The 26,744-nt window shown below is 42.2% G+C and overlaps 2 protein-coding genes across 5 annotated transcripts in view; one reads left to right on the top strand and one right to left on the bottom strand.

The window, feature by feature from the left end:
• Window positions 1-7,309: 7,309 nt before the first annotated feature.
• L3HYPDH (trans-L-3-hydroxyproline dehydratase) lies at window positions 7,310-19,576 on the bottom strand. Its single transcript, XM_077768823.1, has 5 exons — window positions 19,020-19,576; window positions 14,608-14,777; window positions 11,515-11,637; window positions 11,288-11,425; window positions 7,310-9,205 (listed from the first exon to the last, which is right to left on the bottom strand). Exons 1-5 carry the CDS (start codon window positions 19,525-19,527, stop codon window positions 9,080-9,082), a joined length of 1,065 nt encoding a protein of 354 aa, XP_077624949.1. The 5' UTR covers window positions 19,528-19,576; the 3' UTR covers window positions 7,310-9,079.
• A 115-nt stretch (window positions 19,577-19,691) lies between these two features.
• The window catches only part of JKAMP (JNK1/MAPK8 associated membrane protein), a 33,254-nt gene continuing 26,201 nt past the window's right edge, over window positions 19,692-26,744 (top strand). For 2 of the 4 annotated variants that reach the window (XM_077768865.1, XM_077768885.1), the window contains exons 1-3: window positions 19,692-19,731; window positions 22,696-22,787; window positions 23,332-23,486. In XM_077768865.1, coding sequence (XP_077624991.1) covers window positions 19,728-19,731; window positions 22,696-22,787; window positions 23,332-23,486 — 251 coding nt within the window. In that variant the 5' untranslated portion in view covers window positions 19,692-19,727. The remainder of the gene's footprint in view (window positions 19,732-22,695; window positions 22,788-23,331; window positions 23,487-26,744) is intronic. The other 2 variants (XM_077768871.1, XM_077768879.1) reach the window with 2 other exon arrangements.

The raw sequence follows: 26,744 nt of genomic DNA on the forward strand, positions 1-26,744 counted from the left end.
TGGGTTCTAGGCGTTGCTGAGGGAACGGTGTTTACGCAGGAGCGCGGGGCGGGACGCCTACCAAGTACCCTCTGAAAGGCCGGCCCACGTCACCTCTACACGAAGTTACCCAGCCAAGGGGTCTGGGCTTGGCGAGGGCCACGGTGACCCCCTCAGGGACTTCATTTATATGCGGGCCACGTGAAGCGGGCCTGGCCCTCATATAACGGCCAAATTTAACACGGGTTCACTCTTGAGCTCTCTTGTCGGGTACAACTGCCTGCAGGGAGGCCTCTGCTGGGGACGCTCTGCTTCCTGTTTCTGGCACTTGCAGGTAAGGGATCTAGAACCTAAGGTGAAACACCGTCCAGATCCAGAGATCTTAAACTTGAGGGGCCAAATAATGTGAACCAGGTGTTCTCAAACTTGAGCATGCAACAGAATCACCGAGAGGGGTTGTTAAAACGCGAGTGACTGCGCTCCGCCCCTCGTTTCAGATTCAGTCGGTGTGGGGTCCTGTCCCAGAATTTGCATTTCTAACGATGATGTTGCTGGTTTGAGGGCCCCACTTTGAGAACCACTGAGGTAGGAAGCTCATTAAAATGTACATTTACTGGATGACTCCGAGGATTATTGAGGATGGGCCTGTGACTCTAAACCCCGCAGGTAATGCTGATACGGGTGCTCTGAGGAGCTAGAATATGGATCTCGGAGACAGCATGCCATCTTGTTTTCAAGGCCCATAGGGCCCAGGACCATAACTGGTTCACACAGGTGTGTGGCAGGGTGGGGGGTGGAGAGCAAGGAGTTCCTTGCCCTCTTGACACCGTTCCTCAGTTCCCTGGAATGTGGTGTGTTCCCAGTGGAAAGTGCTACCAGCCAGGAGTCACCACTGACACAGCTCCAGGTATCTGGCTGGGAGCTACAGAACCGAAAGGCCTTGCCTGCCCGGGACACTGCATCTCAAGTTTCTGGGCCTGGCCTCTAATGGTTCTCTAAACCACCCTGGTTTGCAAAGTGTGGACCCTAGACCAGCAGCATTAGCACCACCTGGCACCTTGTTAGTAATGCAGATTCCCAGGCCCTGCCCCGAATATTCTGAATCTCGACTCTGGGGGTGGGGCCCAGCCCTATGCCCCGCGAGTGATTCTGACCCACAGTTGAGAAACACCGCTCTGAAGAGTCACAGGTGCACTTGCAGATCTTGGAATCAATGACATTTGTGCTTTGGATGCTTGTTTCAATGAGGAAAAATATCTTGCTGGAAATTTGCAGTTTAATATGCAAATCAAATTTGCAGATAAATAGAAGTTTATTCAAGGTGGTAGGCGAATGCATTATAGGAATTCATTATAGGATGTTTAATAGTATTTCTAGCCTGCACCCACAACATGCCAGTAGTGACAACTGTAAATGTCCCCGGGGGGTGGGGGTTGGTTAGGGGGGATGACCACAACTAAGAACCACTGAATTGAGGTAAAGATATAGAATAGTTTATTTAGCAAATCTTCTCTGTGCTAGGTTTTCAGAAACAACAAATAAGGATCTCAGCCCAAAGAACCTTACAGTTTTAGGCAAACCCAAATATATTACAGTATGTATGTGTTTTTAAAAAATATAGTGAAATCCTATGGAGGTATTAACTCTTCCTAGGGTAGCTGATAAAGACTTCACACAAGCAGTGACATCAGATGCTCCCAAGAGAAGACGGAGAAGGATCTTTGATTCATATGCAAAGTCTGCAGATTAGTGCATAAGTACTTGACTCTTGGGTACTGGTGACTGAGGGTAGGGAGTGAAGAGAGAAATAAATGATAAAATGATAAATGATAAAAGTTGATTGGAACCCTCTTCTAAAGGCCTCTCGTTCCAGGTTACAGAGATTGAACTTCATCAGGGGAAGGTGGGGTAACAGCACTCGCCATTGAAGGGAAGGCCATGTTCAAGTATGTTCAGAAAGACGAGAATGACCTCACACACTCTTGGTTTTCCTCCTTTCTTGTTTGCCTCAGTGTCCTCTGCCCACTTCTCCCCCCCCACCCCCGTCATCTGATCTAAATGCTAGAGTCCATCAAGGCCCAGTCCTTGGCAGCTCTGAACTTCCTCCTGTCACACGCACCCAGAGCTTTGAAAACTCTATATTCATAACCCACATTATATCTCTAGCCTCAAGCTCTAGATCTAGTTACTTGGCTTTTCCCACTGATGTGTAAAGCACCTCAAACTCAACATGACCAACATGGAATTCATGGTCTTCATGGTCTTCTCCCACTTTTCCTAAACCCTCTGGTCCTCTCTATTCTGTATCTCAGAAAATGGCACTACCTCCCGTCTAGTTTCCAAGCCGAAAATTTAGGATTCTTTCTAGAATAATTCCTCTTTCTCAACACCAGCCCATGTACAATGTATCACCAAGACCTAGGGATTTTACTTGTTAAGTGTGTTTGTATCCATTCACTGCCTCCATCACTTCCTCCTCCACCTGAATCTTAGCTTCTGTCCTCTCTTCTTTGAACTACCGCTGCCACCCCGGACTCGTCTCCACATGTCCAGCCCCTACTCTACACTGTAGACTGAATGCCTTTTTAAACAAAATAAATTTTATCATGCCATTCACTTATTTAAACCCCTCCAGTGGCTTTCTCCTTTTAATTTAAGGACCCCAATCCTTAATATTTCCTACAAGGCCCTGTGCTGGAGGCCGAGCCGGCTCCGGCAGGTCCAGGGGTCCCTGAAGGATGGTGTCGGCGAAAGAGAATAAGAGAGCCCCGAGATTCTTTCTGATCACCAGGCAGGCATCTCTGTCCTGTAGGTTTCGGTGTCTTTATTTATAGGTTAAATGATAACATGACATCAGAAAAAGGAATTTTTACAGTGGATAACTCTTTGTGATAAGATGCTTTGGAAAGTGTACAGAAGCAGGTTTTACAGAAATATTCTTGCAGAACTATTCCAATTATAGTGAGGTTAAGTAAATCTTATAACTAAAGATTTAGCAGGGTATTCTTAGTAAAAGACAGGATACATATTTGTTCTAAGTTAATCACGCTAAGGTTAGGTCATAGGTTAAGTGTATAGATGGGCTAAGAGTCATTCTGTCTGGCTCTCAAATGAATGTTTCTGAGTTGGTTAATAAGTTGTTTGTGGAAACCTATTTGATGCTGAATGTGTGAACACCATGGAGGCCCTAAATGTGTCAGCCTTTTGTTTGTGGGTAATGCTTTAGCTACTCTTATCTACCCTCATCCCAGCCACCTGTAAGGGAGGGTGTTTGCAGAAAGTAGGCCTTGGGGAAGGGACTGCCATCCATCACCAATTAGGAGAAGGTGTAAGTATTAACTTAAGTTCTGCCCTTATCTGTACCTTAACTCTAAATTAGGCTCTTTGTCTCGGGGCCAGGCTCAGTTGTAATTCTTGTGTTCTTAACCCCCTAAGTCTTGGATCTGCAAGGCCCTTAGGAAGAGCCTTTTGACAATCATCCATAGAGCTTTCATTTAAAATGTCTCTTGTAAAGGCAGGAATATGCTTTTCCTTATGAGGTATCTGTGTTCAGAATATTGGTCTGATATGGAATATTGGGAGGCCTGGTCAATACCAGCATAACATGAGCCAGTAGTAGCAGGAGATACCAGTTTTCATTTCTCATGGCAGGAGCTGTGCAAACACTGCCATTTCCTTGCTGTGACTGCCATCCATAGAGGCCGGTGCGGCTCCCGGCAGCCCTGCATGAGTTGACATCTTCTCCCTTTCTGGTCTCATTTGGGACCATTTTCCTTCTTGTTGCTCCAGTCTAGTCACACTGGCCTTTGACGCGCTTCTTAACCCTCTCTTCTTAGGGGATTTGCACTTGCTATCCCCTCTGTCTAGAATGCTCCATTCCCTCGCCTTCCCCCAGTGCCCTTGCATCCCTGTCTCCACATGCGTGTTAGCCTAGTCTCTCTGGGGAAGCCTTCCTCAGCTTAAAGCATATCAGCACTGTCTATAATTATAGTTTTGTGATTAATCATTACCTGCCTCTCGCTGTAGACTATAGGGTTTGTGAAGACTCGAACCTTGTTTGGCATGTTATTAGATCCCTAACACTTAGCACTTTGGAAAACTGTTAGATACACAAAACCTATTTTTGAGTGACCATAGGAGGAGAATCTGGCGGCCAGTAGACCAGTTAAGAAAAGGCATTGTAAGAAAAGACATTCTCCCAGAGGAGAAATGAAGAGTCCAAATAAAGGCATAGTGAAGAAAGTGAAGAGATTTTAAGGAGGTAGTATTCGGATTAGGGTCTTTGGATGTAAACAGTACAAACAGAGCATTGTGTCACTTAAGCAAAAGGATTTACTTGAAGGATGGGGGAGTTCCAATTTACAAAAGAATGATCTAAGAGCTAGCCCCACGAACAAGGGAAGTCAGGGCAGAGAGAGCAGGTGGAGATGCAGAAACTGAGGGTGATCACTTTAAAGCACTGTTGGAATAAGTCCATTTCAGTCATTTTTCAGACTTTGCCATTTCTCTCAAGATCCCAGGTCCAGGGAGGGAGAGTCGGATGGCGTACCCTCTGCCTGGCAGTCCACGCAAGGCAACATGCAGGGGATGCAGAGTTTTCCACAGGAAAAGGTGAGTGTTGCTGAAAAAGGAAGGCGGAAGGAATGATGCCAGCCGAATCCACCCACATCCACCTCGGGGACATCAACAGACAGAACAGAAGGGCATGAACAAGGAGCCAAGGATAAATCGCAAGTTCGTGGCTCGATAGATGGTGGTACCATTAATTAAGTTGGAGAATACAGGAGGAGGGGCACATTCTAGGGGCAGAGGAGTATGACTTGTCCACCGGGTAGTGGTATGGCTCTGGACTGAGGATTTAGAGATTTGGAAGTTGTGAGCCTCTTTCTACAAGAGAGAAACCCACGGGCCTGAATGTGATGACTAGGGACAGGGTGTTGAGCGAAGAAAGAAAAGAGCCGTGGGTGGAATGCTAGGAGTAGAAAAAATTAGGAAGCGGGGAAAGGGCTAAAAGCCAGGCAGGTGAGTGAAATACCTAATGAGGCACACTGGCCAGTTAAGAAGTCAGCGGTCTTGTGCCTGTGGTTTTCATTTTGTTTTGCTTTTCAAAATAAGGTAATCTCAGCTGCTTCTCAGGACAGCTGCTGTGACCATGCGGTTAGCTCTAGGTGGGGAGCTAACGGGCTTCTTCTGTGTGTCAGAGCTAAAAGGAGAAGTTGCCAGCTAGAGGAAGCTCGCTTGTAAAGCTTAGACCCAGATGGGTAATTAAATAGGTCGGTTAAACAGTTTTGTTACTCAGCAGCGGCAGCGGCAGCGGCAGCCTGGGAGCTTGCTAGCGCTGCCCCAGGCCCTGCTTAATAAATGAGAATCTGCAGTTTAAGATCCCCAGGTAATTCATACCCACCCTGAAGTATGAGAAGCATTGTTCTAAGGAGGGATGGTATGGAATGTCCCAACTCTAATGGAGTCTAGAGGACTTAGAGCAAAACTCATTGCAATTTCATGGTGAAGAGGAGATGGACTTGGGCCCACACAACTGCAACACCTGGTGGGTACTAGTGAGGACCGGGTACTAACTTAGTGACCTTGAGAGCTTCAGGGAGTGGCTCTGTGGCTGACTCAGCACCAGGGGAATGGAGGTACTTGCTCTACAATGTACCACACTTGCCCGCCAGGAGCAAGGAGCAGTGTCCAGCATGGATTGCATAAACCCTCGGGCTACTGTTAGACCTGACAGTTAGATCAAGCATAATTTCCCATGAATAATGAGGTTAAAGCCAGATGGCAACAGTCAAATAACAAATGGATGATGAGAAAATGTACCCAATGAGAATCAGGAATTTAGAAATTTGACTACAAAGGGAAGGAAACGGGGGGAAGGAAGCCTAGAGAGGGAAGGCAGACAAAGGAAATGTTTGTTTCATTTTGTTTATGATGAGCATATGTAAGTACTTAGAGCTAAGAGATCAGTGAGGGAAAGGAGGTTGCTTGAGAGAGGTTACAAGACCCTCACCAATGATGGGAAGGGATAGCTGTAGGCATATCTAGAAGTGGGGCTTTGTGACTGGTTAGACACATGGAGGCGTGGACGGGGTGCAGTTAATGTCCCTAGTGTTGATTCCAAGAGAGACAGTGAAGGACAGAAGGGATGAATGTTACTGCAAGGGTCAGACTCAGGTTTGGAATAGAACTTAGGAAGATATAAGCACTAACTATTTTTTAATGTTCAAGAAATATAACATTTTATGAAAGTCCTATATCCCAGAGAAAGTTCTGGCTGTATTATCTTAGGAGTAGAAGTATAGTAGGGAAATACTGGACTTGGAGTCACAAGTCCTAGATTCACAGCATCTAAGGTGACCTTAGGGGAGTTATTTAACATGTCTGGCTTGTATTTCCCTCATATACAGATCTTCTATTTACAATAGGGTTACATCCAGTTTTAAACCCATCATAAGTGGAAATACCTTAAGTCAAAATGCATTTAATACACCTAACCCATCAAGCATCAGAGCTTACCCTAGCCTACCTTTCACTTGCTCAGAACACATACAGTAGCCTACTGTGAGCAAAATCACAAAGCCTATTCTATAATCAAGTGTTAAATATATCACATAGTGTATTGAGTGCTGTACTGAAAGTGAAAAACAGAATGGCTGTATGGGTACAGAATGGTTGTCAGTGTTCCTTTGTTGACCCTCGTGACCGCACGGCTGACAGCTGTGGCTCACCATGGCCACTCAGCACCACAAGAGAGTATGGTGCCACATGTATGGAGCCCAGGAAAAGATCTGGATTCAAAGTGCAGTTTCTACTGAATGTGTATCATTTTCCCACCATCATAAACTTGAAAGATTGCAAGTTGAACTGTCATTGAGGACCACTGGCGGATAAATGGGATAAAAACAGTGGTATGCCACGGGTGGGGCAGTGGGAGTGGTCCACCGTGATGCAGTTGATAAGAGAGTGTGCACTGTTGGTAAAGAATTTTCTTTTTTCTTTTCTTTTTAAAAATTGTTTAATGTTTTAATTATTTCTGAGTTAGAGAGAGAGAGACAACGTGAGCAGGGGAGGGTCAGAGAGAGAGTGAGCTATAGAATCTGAAGCAGGCTCCAGGCTCTGAGCTAGCCATCAGCACAGAGCCCAACATGGGGCTCAAACCCACGAACCGTGAGATCATGACCTGAGCCGAAGTTGGGTGCTTAACTAACTGAACCACCCAGGTGCCCCTATTTTTTATTTTCTTAAAAAGAGAGAGGTATGGGGCACCTGGGTGGCTCAGTCGGTTAAGCTCCCGACTTGGCCCAGGTCTTGATCTCATGGTTCGTGGGTTCGAGCCCCACGTCGGGCTCTGTGCTGACCTCTCAGAGGCTAGAGCCTGCTTCGGATTCTGTATCTCCATCGCTCTCTGCCCCTTCCCCACTTGCGAGCATGTGCGTGTGTGTGCGCTCTCTCTGTCACTCTTTCAAAAATAAACATTAAAAAAATTAAAAGAGAGCATGAGAGTGAGGAGTAGAGAGAGAAAGGGAGAGAGAGAGAATCTTAAGCAGGCTCCACACCCAGCACAGAGCCCAATGGGGAGCTCAATCTCACGAACATGAGAACATGACCTGACTCAAAATCAAGAGTCAGACGCTTAACTGACTGAGCCACCCAGGCGCCCTGAGAATTTTAAAACAATAATAAAATCCACTAAAGTGAGTCTGCTTTTTATCATCACCAAGTGCTAACAATTTAATCAACGTCAGTGATAAAATACTCTCCACCTTTGGTAGCCATAGGACAATTCGCCTTTTGTGGTGTACTTCGTTAGAGGATATGCATGTGGCCCACTACAAAATGCTGTAAAATGTAACTTTTAAACAGTATATGTATCTTTTTCAAGTTAATGTGACGTGAAATTTGAAGAGAGAATAGTACTATTTTCATTTTAAGATGAATGTACAACAAATCTCTCTAATGTGTAGAAAATTTCTTGGTCGTAGTAAGCTAGTGTCAATTTTTTGAAGGTAGGTGATTCCTTTACCACAGGATTTTATAGAGAATGAGTGGAAAACATTAGTTTTTGTACAATGGGGAATTCAGGAACATTAACTGTAAAGTTATAAGCTAAGAAGCCTTCATTTTGGTCAGGTAGTTCAATTACAGACTTAACCAGATGACAAAACCAGTTAAAAGTAATCACTTCAGTTTCTGTATGCTCAGGAAAAAAAATATTACTTATCTCACAGGTGACTCTACTGAATATTGAGGGCATCACATATTGAAGAAGTTTTTCATACTTCATTTTATAGTGACTGAAAATGGTCAAATTTTATTTTTAACAGGCTCACAGACAATTAACTAGCGAGAATTAATAGTTAACATTTCTTTCAGGTTTTAAATCTACCTGGCATTTAATTGTTGGAGTAAGAGATTCATCGTACCATAGTAATTTGTTGATTTCCACTGAGTTTATAATGCAGTAAACAATCCCTCTTATAAGAGCCTTAAAGATAAAGTAAAAGTCTGATTATTGGTCTTCTCACACCAGCTTATGGCACTTCAGCTGCCTCGGTGTGGCAGCAGGGCCTTGCAGCAGAGAGAAGGTCCTGGCAGCAGCCGTGATATCTGCCCAAAGAAGCTGACCCATCCTAATCCATCCCAGGCTATGTATGCCAAGTGTTGAGTACCTTATAATAATCCATCTCCCTTACATCCTGCTCGGAGAGAGGACATTATTTTACTTGAAAACTGAAGACTGTAATAATGGACTTGTAAGAGGCATTGTTGTGAGGGCTACAATTCAAGCTATTATTAGTCAAAGAGCATCTAAAACAAAACATTATAGGAACTAGCAGAGCGTAACATTTTAAAACTAACAAAGGCTAAGGTATTAATTTTGCCCGATAGGTTAATCACTAGAAAAATATTCTGAATTTTCAGCATTTTGTAAGCTGACATAGGTGATATTTATACCAATTACATGTGCAAAGATGAGGTACAATGATTACATTTAGACACAGCATCCTATTTTAGAAAGAATGGAACTTGGCTGACATGTACAATTTGAAGATCATTTTCCATGTAATTCAGAGAGAGCGCTGAAAACTCACAGAAGTCATTTGAGAAGGAATCCATCCCTCAGTGGGTCATCATTTTCCACTATAAAACTTGCTGTACCTGTATAATGGGCTTGTCCGGATACTTCAACTATAACAGCTTTAAAATCTCCACATTTTGCTTCCTGAGGAAGGATGGAAGGAGTATAATATCAAAATACTGCACTTAACGTCGTGTCTGGCCTAAAAGTTATATTCTTGACTGTTATCATTTTAAAGAAATCCCAAGGTTAATCTTTTTAGGTAATGGAAGGTTTTTAAGGAGAGAGACATGATCAGATTTGTGTTTTAGATAAGTTAACCTGTAAAATGGAAACAAATCAGAGAGGAAAGCAATTAGAAACCTAGAAACCTCTTTAGAGGCAACCTTCATTCATCGATGGACTCTAGAGTTACTAGAATAGTTTTTAGGGAGGAGGGAGAAGAGCATAGCAGATACTTTGCACGTAGAACTGGCAGGCATGGGGACTCATAAATGGGAGGTGAGGAGTAGGAATGAGTTAAATATGAGCGTAGTTCCTACTTGGAAGTGAAGCAGATACTCCCATTAACCAAGATAGGGAATGAGACAGGAGGAGCACATTTAGGAAGGAAGGAAGAACTTTTTAACAAGATGACATATCTCTGGGACAGTCATTTCCATATGAGTGTGGTGGACTGTTGGGAATATGAGTGTTAGGCTCAGGAGAAAGGCAGGCACATAGTGGGCATAGGAGGGAGGAGGGTTTGGGGGTGATCATCAGTGGGGTGGTTGGGAGTTGAAGCCTCAAAAGTGGGGTGAAATTGCCCAGTGGCATCAAAATGCAGATGAGATGAGAAGGAAACTAAGGATGAAATGCTGGGGACCTATAAGTGGAAGGACAGGGAGAGGAAGCTGAGGCAGGGAAAGAGACTTCTCAGCACCATCCAAGAGCTTGGAAGAGCCCAGACAGCGAAGGAAGGCATGGGGTGTGAGTGAAGATATCCTGTCAAGTATGATTACTAACTACAAAGAAATAACTCCAAATCTTAACTACAGAGTATCTTTTATTTCTTAATTCTTAAACATGAGAATAACTAACTCTTATGATAAAATGTCAATCATTAGATTAGGATACAGTAATTTCATTATCTTTTTATAAAGCTGCTATAATAAAAGCCTCACTGAAAATTTGTCCAATAGCAATATAGTAGTGCTTAACAGTGCACGGTCTACACGGAGAGGTCCACATTCAGAGTCTGGCTCCAATACTCGTTAACTGTTTGACCTCTGGCAAATTACCTAAACTCTCATATCCTCCATGTAATCATCTGTTTAAAAAGGATAATAATGGGGCGCCTGAGCGAAGCGTCTGACTTCGGCTCAGGTCACGATCTCGCAGTTTGTGGATTCAAGCCCCGCATCGGGCTCTGTGCTGACAGCTCAGAGTCTGAAGCCTGCTTCGGATTCTGTGTCTCCCTCTCTCTCTGCCCTTCCCCAGCTCAGACTCTGTCTCTCTCTCTCTCTCTCAGAAATAAATATTTAAAAAAATTTTAATAAAAGGATAATAACAGTACTGACTGGCCAAGATTCTCACGAGGATTAAATGAGATGGTATATATAAACCGTTTAGTGTGGAAATTAACATATAGTGAAGCACCCAATAGATGTTGTAGATTATTTTATCTTCAATCTCAGACTTGAAGACAATGTGCATGATGTCTGCTTTTGCATTCAGTCAGTTGGGATGTCACCCGGCATACAGCCTCTGGAGAACTCCACTGTACACTCATGGGACAATGAAAGTGAAAAGCAAATAATGTCTTCGTATGAATGCATACTAAGTTTTGGCCCCGTGGACCCTTAGAAAGGAACTTGGGGGCCCCTAGGGATTCCAAACCACACTTTGAGAACCAATATCCTAGCTGAACAGATGTTTTTACAGGCCTGCTTTTAAAAATGTATTTATTTTGGAGAGAGAGCACACGCAGGGGAGGGGCAGAGAGGAGACAGAGGACCTGAAGCGGGCTCCACACTGACAGCAGAGAGCCCGACGTGGGACTTGAAGTCATGAACTGTGACATCATGACCCAAGCTGAAGTTGGACACTTAACCAACTGAGGCACCCAGGTGCCCCTAAAATTTTCTTCTGAGAACTAGGTGAAGAAACTTCCCTAACACTGAACTCGGGCCTCTTCAGTTTCAAAAGTAACACACTTACGAACAAGAAGCCAAGGGTGTCGCTTACCCTGACAGCCTTCCCTGTGAATATTGAGCCAGTTGTACTGCTTTTAAAGGCTCTGGTCTGGTTCAGTTCTAGAAGCCCTTTGTGATACTGTAAGGCAATTCGAGCTGTCACTCCCGATCCAGTAGGACTTCTGTCAACCTGTTGCAGAGTAAATGAAGATGAGAGCGTTCACGGTGTTCCAGTTCCATACAATCTGGCTTTTCTGGCAAACATTACAGTTCCAATACCTGCTCATCTGCGAACACACAGATGTTGGTGGTTGGTTCCTCACTGTAAGTGTCTTTTCCATCAGTTAATATAGTTCCATACAGAAAGGAAAGGTCTTCACTCTCAGGATGATTTATTTTAAACTGCAAATAACCAAAAACATTATCAAGTAAAATAAACTGTCATGTAAAATTACGTGTAAAATAAATATTTTGATTCAAATTTATCTTAGTAAGTAATTTAGATGGGGCACTCTTAGGCATAGCTTTTCAATCTTTGTCATTTTAAAAATAACCTTTTGGGTCAGGGCAGTAAATGATGTCTTTGTCTAGATGAGTAAACATAGTTTTATTGGAAGTTACGATCCTCATCATATTTTGAGTCCTTTCCAAGGAGCCTGTCCTGCAGATAGCCTCTTCTAAAGGAACAGGCCTGGGGTGCCTGGGTGGCTCAGTCGGTTGAGCGTCCGACTTCGGCTCAGGTCAGATCTCACAGGTCGTGGGTTCGAGCCCCGCATCGGGCTCTGTGCTGACAGCTCAGAGCCTGGAGCCTGTATCTGATTCTGTGTCTCCCTCTCTCTCTGCCCCTCCCCCACTCATGCTCTGTCTCTCTCTGTCTCAAAAATAAATAAACTATAAAAAAAAAAAAGGAACAGGCCTATTTATACACACGCACGCCAGATGCTCACACTCTTTGAAGCACTGACCCCAGGATCGTTAATCCATGGACTGGCCATGTTTGCTCAAACAGGAGGAGCTGAGGCGGTCACATGCTCCCTCTCAGGAGCTTGAAGCGGATAATATAGAAATATCAGACAATGAATAGCTAGAGCTGAAGTTAATTCCATGGGCAGAGACAAGGACTTGGGAGAGGCCACGAGTGAGCAAACGTTATAACAATGCTGAAGCTATTAGTTAACAGAAATGGATGGATGAAAAAAAAAAAGGTCTACTGAAAAGGACGAAGTCAGTGGTATTATAAAAAGCAGCAGATACACACAGAGAGAGGCAGGCACGTGAGTGGTAAAGTATGGTCAGGCCCGAATGTGCAATGCTTCCAGGTCTTCTCTGGAGGTCTCGTTGAACTTTTCCCTGGTTTCTGCAATGTCTGCTACGTTTCAAACTATAACCTTAGTTCCACATGCGCCCTTAAAATTAGTACATCCACTACTACTCACCTGTCACCTAAAATAACTGAATAGATTTGGATTCTTAAAATCCAGAGTCCATCGAAAACCAAGTATAAGATGTCTTCCTGCTGGATCTTTGTTCCCCATCCTCTTAAAGCCCTATGCCCCGCCTCCACTCTAGCATCATTACATCACACTATTCACAGGTATGCTCCTTCTACCAGACTGTGCTCCTCGAAAGTGGGTTTGTTCTTGCTTTGAGTCTCTAGCATAGCATAGTCCAACTCAGTAGGTTCTTGGTAAATGTTTGTTAAAGGAATGAACACACCTGAAATATTATACTGTATTTTAACTAACTGGAATTTAAATAAAAACTTAAAAAAATAAATGAAGATGAATTTGTATTAACACCAGCCCCCACCAAAATGGTGTTTCCCTAAATCTGCATCAGCGGTGTGAATGGTCAACAATTCACAAAGTGGCTCTGCTACCTGATTTAGTACTAATAGAGGATACTATGGATGGTCATCTCATATGTGGTTCTTGACTATATTTCTCAGAATCCCTCTTCCGTCAAAGTCCACCCCTTGCCAGCTCAGTGAGAAGTTCAAGCTTTAATGAGAAGTTCAAAATTACTCCTTTTATTAAGAAAACTTTGTCTTGCGGGGTCTGGGTAGCTCAGTCAGTTAAATGTCCAACTCTTGATTTCGTCTCAGGTCATGATCTCATGGTTGTGAGATAGAGCCCCGCATCCAGTTCTGTGCTGGGCGTGGAGCCTGCTTAGGATTCTTTCTCTCTCCCTCTCCCAACCCTCTCTGGTGCAAGCTCTCAAAAAAAAAAGAAAAAAAAAAAAAAAGAAGAAACGAAGCCTTTTCCTCTTAATTTCATTAAAAATAAGGTGAAGTTATTTTATGCCAGATTTTAGCTCAAACTGTTAGCTGTCTGCTTAGTGAAGAGAAAATTGATATAAATTCAGAGCTTCAGAAGTTGCCATGATAAAATAATTCTAGATACTGGTATTGACAGTCCTGGAAAAATGACAAGTTAGAACAGGAATACAGTATATATTTTTATCTTGTTTAAGTTATAAATTATGTTATTAACATCTCAGGTATGTTAAATAGGCCCATAATAATTATTAGTATAAGCATATTAGACACTATTTTTCACAAATTATTTTTTCCTTAGAATAGTAATTCTTATATGCTAAAACATTCAAAAACTGTATATGAGTTTTATTTACAGGTCCCAATTTTATTTTATTTTTTTACAGGTCCCAATTTTAAATGTAAAATGGCATGCTTATTCTAGAAATGGAAGAATATTCTAGACTTACTTATCCAAACTGATTTTATCAGAATAGTTTTCCCAAGTCAAAACTAGACTTCCTAGAGTAGTTATTTTAGGTAACTTCTTAGCAATATAGGAAAAATTCACTAATTAGGAATTAATGTTCTCTGTGAAATAAAGTCTGATCAGATTTAATGAAATCTATTTTGTGAGCTATAACTGACATTATTTTCAAGTTTTGCAGAATGATCACATGTAGCAAAGCATTTGCATTTCAAGTTAATGAAATACTGTCTGATACATTTCCTATATGTTTAAATAACCACAAGTTATACTAGTATATATATAAAGTTACTAAGTTATTTATTGAATCTATGTTATAGGTAGGTACTATTCTAAGTTCTTTACATGTATTGATTTACTCATTATATCCTAGGAAGCAGGTATTTCATAATTTCCGTTTTACAACAGGAAGGTTATGTAATTCATTCAAGGTTACGAAAGTCACAAGTGGCAAAACTAGGACTCCTGGGTAGTCTTGCTATAGAGCCCAAGATTGTAACCAGTACCTTATTATTAGTACTGCTAATGACTTAAATATATAAATATTTCATTTTCTGTGTAGGGATGTAATTTATACTCCCTCCATGCCATGGAGGAAGGTATTTGTTACGAAAGCAGTGTTTGTACTGACCTGAGCTTTAACTGCTTCCGTCACTGCACTCGCTGCATCCACAAGGTCCCTTGTCTTTGCAGAACAAACATCAAGTCCTAACTTTTCGGCACTAACAAATGCATAAAACGCTCCACCATATGCAATGTCTACTGCCATCTTTCCACGACCAGGAACATCCACTAAAAGATCTAAAAAAGATGTGTTTGAGAAGAGTTTGTTTGTAGTATTTTGGCAATAACAATTCACAGCATTTTTAATATGTGTGTTTTGGTAGAGGGGTGCTTTTTCCTATAAAAAGGAATGAAACAAAAATTCATTTTCAAAATAAGCATCAGATAAATAATAATAGGCCTTTAGCTAAGTGCATCTATTTTTTTTTTTAATAGTTTATTGTCAAATTAGTTTCCACATAACACTCAGTGCTCATCCCCACAAGTGTCCTCCTCCATGCCCATCCCCCCCTCCCCCCACATCCATCAGTCCTCAGTTTTTGTCAGCATTCAAGAGTCTCTCATGGTTTGCCTCTCTCCCTTTCCCCCACCATTTCCGCCCTTCTTCTCCCCCTTGTTCCTCCGTCAAGTTCCTCCTAATCCTCCTATACGTGCAAACATATGATATTTGTCCTTCTCTGCCTGACTTATTTCGCTCAGCATAACACCCTCAAGGTCCATCCATGTTGCTACACATGGCCAGATTTCATTGTTTCTCATTGCCATGTAGTATTCCATGGTATAGATAAACCACATCTTCTTGATCCATTCATCTGTTGATGGACACTTAGGCTCTTTCCATGTTTTAGCTATTGTGGAGAGTGCTGCTATGAACATTGGGGTACATGTGCTCCTATGCATCAGCATTTCTGTATCCCTTGGGTAAATTCCTAGCAGTGCTATTGCTGGGTCATACGGGAGTTCTATTGTTAGTTTCCTGAGGAACCTCCACACTGTTTTCCAGAGGGGCTGTACCAGTTTACATTCCCACCAACAGTGTAGGAGGGTGCCCGTTTCTCCACATCCTCGCCAGCATCTAGAGTTCTCTGATTTGCTCATTTTAGCCACTCTGACTGGCGTGAGGTGGTATCTCAGTGTGGTTTTGATTTGTATTTCCCTGATGAGGAGGGATGCTGAACATCGTTTCATGTGTCTGTTGGCCATCTGGATGTCCTCTTTGGAGAAGTGTCTGTTCATATCTTCTGCCCATTTCTTCACTGGGTTGTTTGTGTTTCGGGCGTGTAGTTTGATGAGTTCCTTATATATTCTGGATATTAACCCTTTATCTGATATGTCATTTAAGTGCATCTATTTTTAACTTGATAATGCTTGCATAAGTTTTAGAACACCTAGTGCCATGTTTTTCTTAAATCATGTACACTTACTTTGTAATTGCTCTGAGGATCTTTGCTAGGAAACCTCAAAGAGGCAGAGACAGCTGAAATTCTGGGACATCAAGGTTTGAAAACTATGAAGGAAAATGTAAGTCCCCTTTCATACTACGGGAAATTGTTTAAAATAGGATTTTGGATCCTATTCACAAATTGGCTTTCTTCAACTGTAATGTCAAAACAAAATTAAAAAAAAAAGATTTTTCTATTTAAGTTATATATACTTATTCATCTATGTATTTTCATCTCATGAAAGCATCCTGCAAATACTCAGAATAAAGCCATTATAGAGTCACTGATGTTTACAGTACCTTTTTGTGTCAGAGTTTTTGAGTATTCTATGTCCCTGGCATACCCAAAGTTTCACCCGCACGTCAGTCGTTTGAAATCCTAAACTGGTATTTCCAAGGAATGGGGCTGGATGATATTTGGAGATGTTAAAACTGTTTTACCTCTTCTTGCATTTTCCTCTCTTCCTCCTCCGCAGCTCATTCTGGCTTGGTGATCATTGCCTTTGGGGGAGGCTACGTCAGGGGAGAAAGCGAGTTTTATGGAAACCTAAGATCTCAGGGGAAAGAGGTTTGTTGGCAAAGCAGTGTCCTGAAGGGAGAACTACCTCTCCTGGTTTCCTCTGGACTGAGAAAAGAGGCGGCAGGTCCTCAGTGCAGAGGACCTTTGTTGACTTCCCCACAGCATTCAGGGAGGCTACAGGGTGTGACAGAGAGAGCGAAAAGGAGGGGACAGGGGCAGGAGCCACACGGACAGGGATAGATAATGCTTCACTGGTTAGCCGTGCAGGCTAATGACCAAAAGGCCTTCCTCTCCAAGGCCTCGGTTCTTCTGCGAAAACTTTGCTACACATATATCAGCAAGGGGGACACATGTGGAGGGATGAGGCTATAGGCAAATCAAGGCAGAGTCGGGTCTCAGAGTCAGAAATTGTGAAAAATACAGTATTTCTTATAGTCCTGAGCTTGCGCACAGATACTGGTATCATATCAGTTCCAGGCTAGCCCACAGAGCCCTTTTTAACACATGACATGTCCAAACAGAGCAAGTTTATAATCAAGTATGCCTGTGGAACTTAAGAGCAAACATGAATGAAAAATATCTTTATCTGGATACTGGTGCAACACAAAAATCAAACCTAATGAAAGGAGAATGAGGAAGTAGATGGAAATGAGGGATGGCCGGAAAGCTAAGTGTGGCTTTGGTGTCCTGTGTAAAATAGAACTGCTATCCNCATAATGTGTGGGGGGTGCTTGGCACAAATCAGGAACGCACTAAATGTTGATAGTAAGGCAGAAAGTTGAATTTCCAGTGGGAACAGGGCACTTAGGATGTTTACATTTGCTAATCACCATGTTCTTCTCTCAATTTCATTTATTTACTCATTCTACACATATTCATTGACTACCTACTGTTCCAGCACTTAGACAACTGATTTTCATTTTAGCATAATGGAGTGAAAAAAACCTCAGTGGTCCTCTGAGGTGGGTACTGTCGTCATCTTCAATTTGCAGATCATGACTCCCTTTCACAAGGTCATCAAGATGGGGAGGGGCAGAACAGTGATCTTGAACACTGTCAGTCATCTCTTCTTGCATTTTTCAAAGTACAGAATTTAGGATTTTTTAATGACTCAAACGGACCATTAGTGGCCACTGATTATTGCATAGTCACACAGTGATGCTCTCAGGAGCTACTGTGATTATGGATTGGCTGTTCTGCCCCAACCCGCCCTGAATGATGATGCAGTCGGTGATCTTGCTGCCAGCTGTCATTTCCCACAAATGTAGAGTGCTTCTAATCTGGTGCTGGGGTTGCCTGGGGGAGAAACTAGATAGCCAAGCTATTTAAACTGCTCAGGTTTTTGAGATACAATCCTAAACAAACACCTGTCAAGTGCCCTCCCAGTTAGGATGTGACACCATTCTGTCGTAGAGGGCAAAATGGCATAAATTTCCCCCAGGAATTCTTCATCAACCTGTGTGGTTCAACTGCCTGAGGTTGCTCTAAGACTGGCAAATGCCTGCGCTATTACTGTATCATTCATAATCTGGCTAATCTAGAATCCAAATCCTCAAGAAAGATCAAGATCTAATAGAAGGATATGCATGCACTGAAGACTTAGAAGAAAAGAAGTGATAACCCTATTCCTGAATGGACTAAATTAGCTCCCAGCTCACTTTCAGTCATGACTACTTTGGGGAGATCTCCCTCTTGGTAAGGGTTATAGTTATACACATCCTATACCCACCAAAACCTTTTAAAGGCTCATCACTTGTAGAAACCCAGCAAACCTATATATTCTGCAGCCCTTCTGTCTCTAGAAATATTTTGTTAAATTTCTAAGTACCTTGCATACTCTTATTTAATCTTCACCAAAAATTCAATGAAACAAATGAAAAGAATACAGGCACAGAGAGGTCAGTTATTTGGTTAAGGTTGCACAGATAGCTTTAAGGGGTTGTAAGGATTTGGACCCAGGCAACACCTGTTCCTGTTCTTAAATAAGGGCAACAACATCTGTATCTTACCGATTTATAAATTGCATAATTCATTCATTCTTATTTAATTCTTTTCCAAAAAAGTGGGGAGGGCGCTTTTTACAGGTGAGGAAAAAGAGACAGGGTTTAGTAAATTGTCAGGGAGTAATAATGTGTCTAGTATGTGTATTCTGAACGAGCCAATGAACCCTGGTCCATTGGCTGTCCTTTGCTCTTTCTAATGCAACAGGTTTACCCAAGTGTTAAATCTCTAGGAATGTCTGACAGTGGGGAGCGAGGCGCTGAGTAAGGGAGATACGGAAGGAAGTCTGTACTCCTCAAGGATCGCCCAAGACCAAGACAGATAAATCTGCGGGGTAATCGAAGTGCACGCACCGCACAAACCCGCAAGGCTGACACACATTTGCAATGATTGGAACTACCTTTTCACTAACTGCAAAGGCAAGAGAGTGTGTTAATTGCTCTGCGTGCGTTCCAGGCCAGAGAGACAGTTAGTGTAGTTAGTTGCGTCCCGGAGCTGGGAGGGTGTCGCCCTTTACCTGTGGCCAGCGCGAAGGCCGGGACGCTGTGGAAGCGCACTGGGCCGCGACTGCGGCCGCCCTCGCATTCCACGAAGGCGGCCACCAGCCCGCACGGGCAGTGGATGTTGACGCGGACCTCGCGGGCACCGACCGGGGCCGCGGGGACGAGCCCGAAGTCGACGGCGAAGCGGCCCAGCGCCAGCACTGCGTGGCCGCACATGGAGCTGTAGCCCTCGTTATGCAGGAACAGGACGCCCAAATGCGCGTCCGGCAGCTCGCTAGGCACCAACACGGCCCCGTACATGTCCCGGTGCCCGCGTGGCTCGAACATGAGCCGTCGTCGCAAGTGGTCAAGGTGCTGGCGCATGTAGCGCCGCTTGGCCAGCAGCGTGGGGCCAACCACTTCCGGACACCCCGCCAGCACGACGCGCAGGGGCTCGCCGCCCGTGTGCATGTCCACCACCGACAGCGCCGGCGTCCCCGGGTCGTGCGGCGGCAGCTGAGGCAAAGCCACCGCGCTCTCCATGGCCTGCGTCCGGGAACACCACCACGTCACCGCGGTGCGCGCTGCCGGCCTCAAGCCCACCCCCACACTCGGTGCTAGAGGGGCTGGACTTGCGGCCGCCTCGGGGGCGGGGCCTCAGGGCGGAGACGGGGAGGAGCGAGGGGCGGGGCTTCGAGGTGGNCTGATTTCGGAGCTTCTTCAGGGAAACCTGCAAGCGGCCAATGGGTGAGTGGTCGTCGAAGTCCCGGAAAGCGTTTGTCTTGGTCCCTGCTTCTTCCCCTCGCTGGCGGCTCTGGGCTCTGCCCCTACGGGCGGCCTCCGGGTAGCGGCGCATCCTTGCCCCTTGCTCGCACCGCCCTCGGGCGGGCCCTGGACTCCTCCAGGGGTCGGGGTGGTCTCGGCCCCTCGCGCTGCAGAGGAGACGTGCCGCAGAGGGGAGGCCGACAGTGTTCGGGGCACAGGCCGGGCCTTTGTAATGCTCGAGAGGTCACTTCACTGCCCTTGTTTTAGTTCCTTTGTTTAGCGGTCATGGTTTACTTAAGAATTTAAAGCGCGGGCGTTCGTAAGTGCCCCCAAAACTGTAAAGGAAGCTGAAGCTACTTGCTGCCTAGCTGTTGTCGCCTTCTTCAGCGTCAGACGTTTAAGTCTACGGGGACCTTCGCAAAGGGGCAAGACCATTGCAAAAAAGAAAAAAAAAGAATCTTAAAATTCTAGCCATCCTACAGGAAAGGAGATGACCAGGGAAATTGAACCGACACGGGAAGCCGCGGTTTTGTTTGGTCGACGATGAGCTGTTGTTGGTTTCAGTTAATCATAGTGGTTTTCAGGCCTTGGATTTGGAGAACTTTAGATTATTTACATACAAATGTATTTATAAAACATCTCCTAGATGCAAAATCCTCGTGGAAGAAGCCTCCAAATTCTTTAACTTCTGTCTTCCCCCAAATTTTTGTCTGTTAGTAATTTAGGACATAGTGACTATAATTGGTTAAAAACTAAGTGCCAAATAAGGTAAAGAAGACCATGGATTAAAAAAAGAAGTGCGATAATAGTGAAAACATTAAACTTGAGGCCTTTTAGTCCCTGCTATTGCTATTGTTTCTCAATACAAGGAGAAAAAAAGCAAAAGTCTACTTGATTTGAAAGGGCAAAGGGCATTGTGGACAAAGCAGTCTCTAGATTGTGAATTCATGAAGAATTTGGAAAACGGTTATTCAAAAATAGTGAAAGGAAGGAAAAATTCTGGTCTACCCCTAGGGTTTTCCAGCTGGACTAATGATTAAACTCACATGAGGCAGATTAACAGGGAAAAAACTCTCAGGAGTTTTATAATATGTGCATGGAGACCCAATTATGAAATTGAAATGAAATGACCAAGGAGGCAGTTCTTATCCATTTTAGACAAAGAGACATAAATTTGGAGGGAATTTACAGGTAAAGGAAAACAGGTTTTTGGGCTAAGGTGGAAGATTAGTAAAATAACAAGGTTTATTTCTGCAGCGTTTTTGACTTCAAAGTCATTATCACTATAAGGATGTCTTTTTACTTAGTATAAGGATTTTTTTCATATGGGAGGTTTATTCCCTGCTTTGAGGACAGAGGGTCAGAGAGTCCTTGCCCCGTTGTTTCTTAAGTAACATTTGTTTAAAATAATCCGTGTATCAAAGGGGCACATTTTGGGAGCCTGCCCTTGGCCCCTACAAGGATCATAAAATGCATATTTTCCAAATTAATTCATTATTGACCACAGGTGTTTCGGATTTATTCCTTTTGTTTTTCTTTTCAAAAGTTTATTTAAATTTTAGTTAGTATATAGTGCAGTATTGGTTTTAGGAGTAAAATTCAGTGATTTATCACTTAGATAGAACACCCGGTACTCATTACAAGTGCCCTCCTCCTTAAGCCACCTCCTCTCCAGCTGTCCCCTGTTTGTTCTCTATATATAGTTAAGTCTCTTACGTTTTGTCTCCATCTCACTTTTTATCTTATTTTTGCTTCCCTTCCCCTATGTTCATCTGTTTTGTTTCTTAACTTCCACATATGAGTGAAATCATATGGTATTTGTCTTTCTCTAACTGATTTATTTCACTTACGGACTTACTACACTCTAGGTTATAGGTTCTTTTTGGGCAAGGCTTCTTGTTACATAGCTCTGTGGACTTTAGAAGTCCCCCCCCTAAGAAGTTGGCCATCTATGAACCATGGAAAAGAGCCCCAAAAGAAACTATGCCTGCTGATGTCTTAATCTTGGATTTCTAGTCTCTAGAACTGTGAGAAAATAAATTTCTGTTTTCTAATTAAAAAAAAAAAGAAGTCCCCCCCTAGCTGGGGAATCTGATACTTAATGCATGTTTATTGAATGAATAAGTCAATGAACAAAGGAAATCACATGTCTCCGATGGAAAAAAAAAAACTTTAATAACTTCCTCCTGCTGATGAGGTCACAGACAATTTGTAGGACCAGAGTTTTTGTTTGTTTTCTGTTTTGTTTTTTGTAAAGAAGAGCTGCTTTTTATTTTCCCTAAGCTTTGAGACCAAAGATTCTAATGTGTTTTAGAATCTGCCTCTGCCCAGTGACAACCTTGATGAAATTTTCACCTGTCCTTGAAAAACAATGACAAAAGTTAGGACAATGTTGTAAGCCTTTTCTAAAGGTAAATTTATTTCTTTTAAAGGCCTGCCCTGTATTTTGAAGTTACGTCTTTTATGCTTTTCTGGTATTAAAACGTGTTCTGTTATGAACGAAGGTGATATTTTGTGTGTGCGCGTGCTTATGTGCACACTTACTGTTCTTACTGGGCAAAATAAGGGGTGGTGATCCTCTGCTAGTTTCCTAATTAAAAAATGGAAATGCAGAGTCTAGACCATCTCATCAAGGGGGAATAGCTACTTGGGGACATCCCAAGTTAAGCTTTGGATTTTGGGGATAGATCCCACTCTGCTGGTTGAGGGGTCTTAATCATAAGGAATAGCATTAACATCAAAGTTTCAGTATAACTTTCTGCATTGTCACAGTGTAAAAGGAGAAAGTTAAGTTTAAAAATAAGTGTATCAAGACTTTTGTCTAATACGTATCATTTTTTAATAGAACTGTGTTGAGGTATTTCTGACAGGTGCTTCAGCTGTTATTACACTATTTTTTTTATAATCACAAAAGATGTTACTATACTGGCATTTGTTTTTAAAAAGCTGTCGATATTCAACCAGCATGCCTTGGACTTTACTGTGGGAAGACCCTATTATTTAAAAATGGCTCAACTGAACTATATGGAGAATGTGGGGTAAGTCTTAACATTTGCTGTGTTTTTTCCTTGCTAAAATCTTTGTGCTTTTGAAATGCTTTCATACATAGAATCTTTCTTCCTTCAGTATACTCATTAATTTATTAAAATATGAGGCATTAATAAAACTCTTGTGTTGTCATATTGTTTATAATACATCTTTTTTGACAAAGTTAATATTTTTTTAGCATCTTATAATTTTATCATAGCTTTTAATTTTTATTAAGGATATAGAACAGTGACTTGGGTGGTAAGTTAACATTAAAACTCCAGAACTTTTCTTTGCAATTATTTTTATATAGTGTTATTAACTAAGTTTATCATTTCAAGTTTGAGTAAGTTAGTAAAAGGAATTTTTTAAGAGTGTTATATAGATAAACCAAATACAGCGTAGATTTTATTTTACTTATGCACTTTCTTATTTCTAAAAGATGTACTTGTAAACATGTTTAAACTGAAATGGGATGTCCTTATAGAATGACTTTGGGGTATCAATGTCCTAAAATAATATCTGTAAATAAAATATTGTTTTTATATTTTGTAGGTGTGTCCAAGAGGACAGAGAACAAATGCACAGAAATATTGTCAGCCTTGCACAGAGTCTCCAGAGCTTTATGACTGGCTTTATCTTGGATTTATGGCTATGCTTCCTCTTGTTTTACACTGGTTCTTCATTGAGTGGTACTCGGGGAAAAAGAGGTTAGCACTTTCTGTTAATGTATCTGGATGGAATGATGTTAGAATAATGATCATTTAGAAGACCTTATTAAATAATTATAATTGTGTTGTTTTGAAAGTAGTAAACCTGTTTTTGCTTTATATTCTGATTACTTTTTTTTTTTTTTACAAAGAGTTTATTGTCAAGTAGGTTTCCATATAACACCCAGTGCTCATCCCCACNTGAGTACTTTTTAAGAAAAATTATTTATTTAATATAATTTATTGTCCATTTGGCTAACATACAGTGTATACAGTGTGCTCTTGGTTTTGAGGGTTGATTCCCGTGATTCATTCACAATACCCAGTGCTCATCCCAACAAGTGCCCTCCTCCATGCCCATCACCCATTTTCCCTTCTCCCCGACTCCCATAAGCCCTCAGTTTGTTCTCAGTATTTAAGAGTCTCTTATTTACCCTCTTCTTAACTATCTTTTCCCCTTTCCCTCCCCCTGTGGCCCTCTCTTAAGTTTCTCCTGTTCCACATATGAATGAAAACATATGATATCTGTCTTTCTCTGACTGACTTACATCACTTAGCATAATACCCGCGAATTCCATTCATGTTGCTACAAATGGCCAGCTTTCATGCTTTCTCATTGCCATGTAGTATTCCATTGTGTAGATAAACCACATCTTCTTGATCCATTCATCAGTTGATGGACATTTAGGCTCTTTCCATGTTTTGGCTATTGTTGAAAGTGCTGCTATAAACACTGGGGTACATGTGCTCCTATGCATCAGCACTCCTGTATCCCTTGGGTAAATTCCTAGCAGTATTGCTGGGTCATAAGGGAGTTGTATTGTTTATTTTTTGAGGAACCTCCACACTGTTTTCCAGAGCGACCGCACCAACTTGCATTCCCACCAACAGTGTAAGAGGGTCCCTGTTTCTCCACATCCTTGCCAGCAGCTATAGTCTCCTGATTTGTTCATTTTAGCCACTCTGACCAGCGTGATGTGGTATCTCAGTGTGGTTTTGATTTGTATTTCCTTGATGATGAGTGATGTTGAGCATGTATTCTGATTACTTTTGACTGTGGCAGGAAAGCTTAATGATAGGGCATGACTCTAATTATCTAGGGAGGTATCCTTTGTTTTTATGTTTACTGTTTAAATGATACTGAAGTAATACTATTTTCATTTCTCAATTACAATCTTTATGGGTTTTCTACAAAGAATTGGTTATGTTTACAAACTGTGTTGTAGAATACTTTGTGATTTAATTTAATCCTAGTAATCTAAAATAATGTAGTTAAAATGATACAACTGCCACCTAATTATGAAAACTCATACTAAAACATTAAATCAACATTTATTGAGCACTGTGTTTTATGTTTTGATCAGGGGAAGAGGTACAGATATAACTGATGTGGTTTATAGTCATCATCTTGAGAGAAGACAAATGTGTATATAACTAGTTATGTGATTCGGTCTTAAAAGCGTATAGACAAAAGGTGTATAAAAGGGTTAGAACAAGATACTCTGGAGTCACAAAGAGTAGAAGAGAGAAATTGTGCCTGGTGGGATGTGAAAGGCTTCAGGAAGACATTTTGGGTAGAGGAAATAGGAGCAGTGGCACAGAGGTATGACATGCGGGCTGTGTTGTGGGTGGGACTGGAAGTGGCCTGGCGTCGTCTGAGTGTGGATCGCACATGAAAGAAAGGTAGTAAACAGGAGAGTGGAAAAAGTAGGTTGAGGCCAGAATGTGAAGGTTCTGGAAGAGGATGTGAACGCTGTCTTATTGGGAATGAGGAGTCCAGTTAGCACATTTCGGCCCTACCGGTTTTTAGTTCCTCTAAATTTTCAGCATCTTTCCTGCTTTAGGTCCCTTTCCTTTCGTCAGCTTTTCTCTGCCTCAAATACTCTCTTCTCCCTCTGACTGCAGCTTTTTACCCAGCTGCCCTTCAGATTTCAGTCATATATTCCCTTACCCAATATAAAGGAGGTCTGCCCCCCCTTATTTTCCTACTATAAACCCACTCTTCATTTTGTTGTTTTGTATTTAGCACTCAGTATGGTCGAGGGTTGTGTTTGTCTCCCCCCATCTCCTCCTCGCAGTCCAGAGGGCAGTGGCAGTATCTGTTGTTCGCCAGGGAATCTCCACAGACCAGCTCAGCAGCTGTCTCGTGACAGGTGCTCATTTAGTATCCGCTGCGTGGATGATTGATTGGTGAAAGTTTTGGTTTAAAGAAGTAGCATCACTGGCTGTATATTTATTTTAGGAAGGTAACTTCTATAGAGGATAGATTATAGGTGAGGCATATTAGTAGGCTGTTTCCAAGAAGTAAGGATAGCCAGACTCTAGTACTGTTGAGCAGGAATGGAATGGATGGGCCAGTGGAAATAGAATTAATAGTTTCCTGGATCCCACCTGATAAATCCAGGGTGATTATTTACATATTTGGAAAAGCATTCATTCTTTTCGCAATTTTTGAAAAAGTAGCTCTCATCTTTTAATTTCTGTTCTAGAATGATGAGAGATCAGGGTGAGAAAGGAGGTGTGATAAACTGAAAGCCAAAGTGGAATGATTGTTCAGCTAGTTGGCTGGAACTTCTTAGTCACAAGCAGGAAGAGATGGGGTATATAGATGTGCCTCACCAAATGCATTTGAATTAAAACATCACATATGTTTTGACAGAGAGTCTTGGAGCAGAGGGTGAGGTTTGGTTTGAGGACAGAGCAGAGAAGTGATTAGTGTTTGGGGAAGAAAGGAGGTGGGTTTAAAAAGAAATTTGCAGAACTTACGTATGCTTTGCCTAGGATTGGCAGCAAGGAACACAAGAGCCATGTCTCGCATTTTCCTGAGATGTTGCCCTTATAATCAGGGAAGCAGAGGCCTAGCTGTGTGAGGCTAGACCTTTTATTCATTGTCATTTCCTTAAGTAAAGAGCCCACTTGAATATTCTTTTTCTTAATTCCACTTACCCCCATGAAATTTTAGTATCATAGATAAACTGTTTATCTCTTTATGTCATGTATGCATATATATGCTTTATATAAGATTAATTTATCCCCAAGAACTGACTGTTGCCCTCTTAGGAGTGAAGTCACCCATTGAGAATGCATGGGTCAGATTCTCGTAGAAACTTTCCTTTCTAGTAACCTTGCTTTCCCCAGAGTTTAGTATTAAATTTGTTTTTCTTTAAGGCCAGGACAAAGATCAACAGAATTGTATATCTTTATGGAGTACAGTCAGAAGTTGTGCTTCTTATATAATTTGTTTTTATATAATTTGTA

Source organism: Crocuta crocuta, unplaced genomic scaffold (assembly GCF_008692635.1).
Source record: "Crocuta crocuta isolate KB4526 unplaced genomic scaffold, BGI_CrCroc_1.0 scaffold10, whole genome shotgun sequence".
Classification (NCBI taxonomy): domain Eukaryota; kingdom Metazoa; phylum Chordata; class Mammalia; order Carnivora; family Hyaenidae; genus Crocuta; species Crocuta crocuta.